We start from the raw sequence: 7,326 nt of genomic DNA on the forward strand, positions 1-7,326 counted from the left end.
CTGTGGCTCACTCCCTGTTGTTGTAATTCCAGCACTCTGAGAGGCCTAGGTGGGCAAGTCACTTGAACCCGGGAGTTCAAGACCAACCTGGGCAACATGGTAAAACCCCGTTTCTATAAAAAAATGCAAAAATTAGCTGGGCATGGTGGTGCACACCTGTAGTCTCAGCTAATCAGGAGGCTGAGGCATGAGAATTGCTTGAACCCAGGAGGCAGAAGTTGCAGTGAGCTGAAATCGTGCCAACATACTCCAGCCTGGGCAACAGAGTGAGACTCAGTCTCAAAACAAAACAACAGGCCAAGCGCGATGGCTCACGCCTATAATCCCAGCACTTTGGGAGGCCAAGGCGGGTGGATCACGAGGTCAAGAGATCGAGACCATCCTGGTCAAAGAGGTGAAACGCCATCTCTACTAAAAATACAAAAATTAGCTGGGCATGGTGGTGCGCGCCTGTAGTCCCAGCTACTCAGGAAGCTGAGGCAGGAGAATTGCTTGAATCCAGAAGGTGGAGGTTGCGGTGAGCCAAGACCGTGCCATTGCACTCCAGTCTGGGTAACAACCGTGAAACTCCATCTCAAAAGAAAAAAAAAAAAACAACAAAACAACAAAAAATTATTTATTGCTGCGTTTTTGTTTTCTTTTCTTTTCTTTTTTTTAAAGACAGGGTTTCTCCATCTTGGTCAGGCTGGTCTCGAACTCCCGACCTCAGGTGATCTGCCTGCCTTGGAATCCCAAAGTGCTGGGATTACAGGCGTGAGCCACCATGCCTGGTGCTGCGGTTTTTCAATTCCAGTAAAGGTGGGTCAGGAGGGAAAATGCTCAAAATATAACTGAGGGATTCAAAGTGCAAATCAAAGAACTTCTGGCTGGAGTAAGGATGATGAGACATGGAGACAAGTCACTAAGTGAAGGCTAAAAATCCCCATGATTATGGCAGAAATCTATCTTTCTAAAATGGCTTAGATTTTCCTGAGAATACGTGTGAATTTTACTAAGCGACCCACCCCTTAAAGCCCTTTCCAGAACTCTGTGTTTCTGCAGGCTTCAGAAACTTTGTAACATTGCTTGGTTTGTAGCAAAGGATCCAACTGCCCAGAGCAAGAAGTTTAGGAACATGCTTACCTAGGTGGCACAGCACTGCTATGAATAGGACCTGCTGGACAAGTATAACATTCTCACCAATGAGGGACCAGTTACTATGAAAAAGGTGCTGACATTTGTTCTCAAATTGAAATTCATATAGTGAAGAAATAAAAGATGTGAGATATTACATGGTGGCTCACCTGGGAGGTAGAGATTGCAGTGAGCCAAATTTGTACCACTGTACTCCAGCCTGGGTGACAGAGCGAGATACCATCTCAAAAAAAAAGAAAAATTAGGCTCATGTCTGTAATCCTAGCACTTTGGGAGGCTGAGGCTGGTGGATCATGAGGTCAGGAGATTGAGACCATCCTGGCCAACACGGTGAAACCCGGTCTCTACTAAAATACAAAAAGTTAGCCCGGTGTGTGGCATGCTCCTGTAGTCCCAGCTACTGGAGAGGCTGAGGCAGGGAAATCACTTGAACCCCAGAGGCTGCAGTGAGCCATTGCACCCCAGCCTGGCAAGAGAGCAAGACTCCATCTTAAAAAAAAAAAAAAAAAAAAAAAGGAAAGAAATTAAAAGAGCACCTGATTTAGCATAATCCTCGATTTAGTATCAGTTTTAAAGATGAACCCTTAATTTTTAAAACTGTCCTATATTGACTGGCATACCTGCAGAAGGTAGCTTCCCCTGCTTTTTAAGGAGCAAGTGGCAGATAAGGGCTTACACAGCAACAGATAAGACTTAAAAATTCATCTTTAAAACTGATACTAAATCAATTATTCCAGTGGTTGCTTTAAAATTAGATCAGGTGACATTATTTGAAATTAGGTTGAATAGTCTACAGCCATACCACCCTGAACACACCTGATCTCATCTGAAATTAGATTAGGTTGAATATACACAGAGAAACAGCCATATCAAGTACTATCAGAACAGAACTCTCAGTTTGTAACAAAGGCCAACACTGCCATCTACTGAAACGATGTATCACTTTTCAGCTTTTCCCTTAGGTGGGCTAGGAAAGCCTCAAGTTTAATGCACTTACAAGCCTATTTTAAAAGCATACAATGCAAAGGACAAAACTTGTATAATTCCACTTAAATGAGATAGCTTGAATAGTTAAATTCCTAGAGACAGCAAGTAGAATAGTGGCTATCCGGGATGGGGAAGAGGGAAGCAACAAGATAGCATTAGGCACAGTGTTAAGATGAAAAGGTTCTAGAGATAGACAGTAGCGATGGTTGTACAATGTGAATGTACTTAATGCAATTGAAATGTACATTCAGGCCGGGCGCGGTGGCTCACGCCTATAATCCCAGCACTTTGGGAGGCCGGGTGGATCACGAGGTCAAGAGATCAAGACCATCCTGGTCAACAAGGTGAAACCCCGTCTCTATTTTTAGTAGAGACTAAAAATACAAAACTTAGCTGCGCATGGTGGTGCATGCCTGTAGTCCCAGCTACTCAGGAGGCTGAGGCAGGAGAGCTACTCGGGAGGCTGAAGAGGGTTCTGCTTGAACCCAGAAGGTGGAGGTTGCGGTGAGCCGAGATCGTGCCATTGCATTCCAGTCTGGGTAACAACAGCGAAACTCCATCTCAAAAAAAAAAAAAAAAAAGAAAGAAATGTACATTCAAAAATGGTTAAAAGGGTAAAGTTTATGTTATATACATTTTACCACAATTAAAGCAAAAAAGGAAGGACAGAAGGACATACCATGGCTGCCTTTGTTGTGAAAATTACTAACTAGGAAAAGTGTCATCTATATTAAATCTTTTTTTTTTTCTGGTCTCAGTGCATCGCCCAGGCTAGTTACACTAATTTTTTTTTTTGAGACAAAGTTTCACTTTTGTTGCCCAGGCTGGAGTGCAATGCACAATCTCAGCTCACTGAAACCTCCACCTTCAGGATTCAAGTGATTCTCCAGCCTTGCCTCCTGAGTAGCTGGAATTACAAGCATGCACCACCATGCCCAGCTAATTTTGCTTTCTGTTGTTGGTGTTTTTTTTTTTTTTTTTTTTTTTGAGACAGAGTCTTGCTGTTACCAGGGTAGAATGCAGTGGCACGATCTTGGCTCACTGCAACCTCCACTGCACCGCCGCTCCTGCCCCCTAGGTTCAAGCGATTCTCCTACCTCAGCCTCCTTCCAAGTAGCTGGGACTACAGGTGTGTGCCATCATGGGCAGCTAATTTTTGTGTTTTTAGTAGAGACGGGGTTTCACCACGTTGGCCAGGATGGTCTTGATCTCCTGACTTGTGATCTGCCTGCCTCGGCCTCCATAAATGCTGGGATTACAGGCATGAGCTGCCATGCCCAGCCTTTTCTTTTTTTAAGACAGAGTCTTTTTTTTTTTTTTTGAGACTGAGTCTTGCTCTGTCACCCAGCTGGAGTGCAGTGGCACAGTCTTGGCTCACTTCAACCTCTGTCTCCTCGGTTCAAGTGATTCTGCTGCCTCATTCTCCCGAGTAGCTGGGATTACAGGCTTCCACCACCACGCCCAGCTAATTACTGTGTTTTTAGTAGAGCTGTGGTTTCACCATATTAGCCAGGCTGGTCTCGAACTTCTGACCTCAGGTGATCTGCCCACCTCAGTCTTCCAAAGTGCTGGGATTATAGGTGTAAGCCATCTCAACTGGCCCTAATTTTGTATTTTTATTTATTTATTTATTTTAGAGACAGGGTTTCTCCATGTTGATCAGGTTGATCTCGAACTCCTGAGCTCAGGTGATCTGCCTACCTCAGCCTCCCAAAGTGCTGGGATTACAGGCATAAACCACTGCACCCAGCCTCCTAATTTTGTATTTTTAGTAGAGATGGGGTTTTACCATGTTGGCCAGGGTGGTCTTGAACTTCTGAACTCAGGTGATCCACCCACCTCAGCTTCCCAAAGTGTTGAAACTACAGGCGTGAGCCACCACCGCCAGCTAATTTTTAATTTATAATTAACACTAGCCACTTATCAAGTTTGTCACTAAATTTTTTTTAATATGGACTTTTTAAAAACTTAAATGGATGCCTTTATTTGTATACTTCATTTAATTGTTTTTTCTAAAGTTAATGGGTAATATAATTACAGGATTCAAAAATTCAAAGCAATATATAAAGGTATATACTGAAAACTCTTATTCCTATCCATGTCCTAATCTACCCAGTACTTCCTTGCCCTCAATAGGCAATCCTTTTTAAATGTTTATTTATTATCCCAGAATTTCATTTTGCAAATATTAGCAAACAGGAATATATTACTTTGTCTCTAACACAAAAGGTTGGTACACACGATTTTGCTTTTTTGCTGTTTTGTTCTTTTTGCTACACACTTTGCTTTTTTCTATAACAGTACTAACAGGTTTCTCATTCTTCTTCTCACAATTAGTTGTATATTATGCAATATGGTGGAGTTTCCAGGGTTTATTTAGTCCTGTCTCCCAATCTCCCAATCTGGGTTATTTTCAATCTTTTGCTGATACATAAACAATGCTGCAAAAAATAACCTGCATATGTATTACTTCATATTAATACAGGAACTTACTGACAGGACTAAACAGGGCTCTGTGCATGACAGGTAGTAAGAGCAGAAGGAATTCTATAGGACAGATTTTCAGGAGCAGAATGCTGATCAAATGGTAAGTCCATCTGTTATAGTGGTAGATAACTGCCAGATTCCCTTCGATAGGGATTGTGCCATTTACTTTTATATTTTTGCCAAATGGAATCTCAGTGTAGTTTTTTTTTCCCACCTAGAAATTGAGAATCTTTCCATATATTTAAAAAATGTTTTTCTCTTTCTGTGACCATCCATCTCTTCTGCCCATTTTTCTACTGATTTATTTTTATCTTTTTCTAGGAGCTCTTTATATATTAGGAGGACTAGCCCTTTGTCTGATATGAGTTGCAAATCTTTTTTCAAAGTTTGTTATGATTTGACTTTGCTTATGGTATTTATTTTGCTGTAAAGAAATTTTTTGTTTATATAATCTTACTAGTCTTTTCTTTCATGGCTTCTAGATCTCAGGTCCATTTGGAGTCTTTCCTTGTATACAATACTTGATCCAACTTTTTCAGTGGCTACCAGTTTTCCTAACGTTTGCTATAAAGTTCTTTACCTGAGTCTTTAATTACATTAAATATTTCCTAACACTTTCTCGTACCATCCCTTCCCTCAGCCTCCACCTGCCCTTTGAAGCTCAACTGAAATCCCATATCTTTTCTGAATACTGATATTTTCTATTCATTTCATTTATTATTATTATTATTATTATTATTTTTGAGATGGAGTTTCGCTCTTGTTACCCAGGCTGGAGTGGAATGGCGCAATCTCGGCTCATGGCAACCTCTGCCTCCTGGGTTTAAGCAATTCTTCTGCCTCAGCCTCCTGAGTAGCTGGGATTACAGGCACGTGCCACCAGGCCCAGCTAATTTTTTTGTGTTTTTTAGTAGAGACGGGGTTTCACAATGTTGACCAGGATGGTCTAGATCTCTTGACCTTGTGATCCACCCACCTCGACCTCCCAAAGTGTTGGGATTACAGGTGTGAGCCATGGCGCCTGGCCTATTATTATTATTATTTTTGAGACCGAGTCTCCCTCTGTTGCCCAGGCTGGGGTGCAGTGGTACCATCTCAGCTCACTGCAACCTCCACTTCCTGGGTTCAAGCGATTCTCTTGCCTCAGCTTCCAGAGTAGCTGGGACTATAGACACATGCCACCACGCCCAGATAATTTTTGTATTTTTAGCAGAGATGGCATTTCACCATATTGGCTGGTCTAGTCTTAAACTCCTGATCTTATGATCCATCCACCTCTGCCACCTAAAGTGCTGGGACTATAGGCATGAGCAACTGTGCTTGGCCGTTTTCTCTTTATTTTTAAAAATACTGACTAAAGGCTGGGCAAGGTAGCTCACGCCTCTAATCCCAGCACTTTGGGAGGCTGAGGCCGGTGGATCACAAGGTCAGGAGTTTGATATCATCCTGACCAAGATTGTGAAACCCCAAAATACAAAAGTAGTATTTTGTCTACTAAAAATACAAAAATCAGCCGGGTATGGTGGCACAAGCCTGTAATTCTAGCTACTCAGGAGGCTGAGGCAGGAGAATCGCTAAAACCCGGGAGGTGGAGGTTGCAGTGAGCCGAGATCAGGCCACCGTACTCCAGCCTGGGTGACAGAGTGAGATTCTGTCTCAAAAAAAAACTAACTAAATAAGCAATATGACACTGCATAAATGTGAAAAAATAAAAAATTGGAAATTCAAATTAGAATACTATAAAAGAAGATTAAAAATATTCAATTTTATTTGATAATCCTTAACAATGCTATTTATATTCATTTTCAAATCCCTAGAATGACAATATTTACTAATTGCAGAACAAATATAAGGCTTAAAACATTAAATGTTTGTTGTAACTGAAAAAATACTAATAGTCTAAAAGTCCATCAATAGAGGATCAAGTAAATAAACTGTAGTTCTAATACACAAGGAAATATTACACAGAAGTTAGGAAGAGTGAGATCAATTCAGATGTAATGATTTGGAATCCTATCTGAGGGACTCTGTAAAGGGGGTCAAGGGAAAAGGGCTGCTCTGTTTTATGGGGGGAAAACGTTTATAAATGCATAGAAAACTCCTGGAAGAACAGAAAGTGTTAAGCGTTGCCTCTCTCTGGAGCCTGGGACTTGAAATGGGAGAGGACAGGTGAGGGAAAAGTTAATTTTATTTCTCATTTTATATCCTTTTAAAAACTATCACATAAAACTTTTATACTTAAAAGAATAAACTTAAAGGTAATGCTGAACATTAACGGTTTAAATGGGTAGGTACATTTACATAAGCATTTTTTTTTAAAGGGCAGAGAGGAAAAAAGCATGAATCATCATGCCCAGAAGTTACCTGAACAATGGTGAATCCAGATCTGAGAATAATATCTCGTATCTCCTCCTCTTTGTCAACAATATCTGGTTTGATAACGGCCAGAGTTTTTTCTACATATATCTGAGGTGGAGGCATTGATATCTCCATTATGGCTTTTCAGGACACAAATTGAGAGTTTCTTAACAGGTGTCAACTGCAATGACATAATTTCCCTCCCAATCCCAAATTCAATGTAATTGTGATTAAGAATAGCAATATTAGGTACTTGATTTTATTAACTAACGCAGGTTAAAAAACTGCCGTGTTTTTCTATATGCAGGGTCTCAATAATAGGATTTCTACTATGTCCATATCGAGCCCCGGCTTTTCGTA

At 41.0% G+C, this 7,326-nt stretch overlaps 1 protein-coding gene across 3 annotated transcripts in view; it reads right to left on the minus strand.

Moving 5' to 3' along the window:
* Positions 1 to 7,326, minus strand: part of NME5 (NME/NM23 family member 5) — a 67,502-nt gene that overhangs the window by 59,807 nt on the left and 369 nt on the right. Inside the window, exon 1 of one of the 3 annotated variants that reach the window (XM_054252517.2) lies at positions 6,973 to 7,211. In XM_054252517.2, the coding sequence (XP_054108492.1) occupies positions 6,973 to 7,101 (129 nt within the window). In that variant the 5' untranslated portion in view covers positions 7,102 to 7,211. Of the gene's footprint in view, positions 1 to 6,972; positions 7,212 to 7,326 lie in introns of those variants that run through there. The other 2 variants (XM_002744195.6, XM_008985531.5) reach the window with 2 other exon arrangements.

Source organism: Callithrix jacchus, chromosome 2, assembly GCF_049354715.1.
Source record: "Callithrix jacchus isolate 240 chromosome 2, calJac240_pri, whole genome shotgun sequence".
Lineage (NCBI taxonomy): Eukaryota > Metazoa > Chordata > Mammalia > Primates > Cebidae > Callithrix > Callithrix jacchus.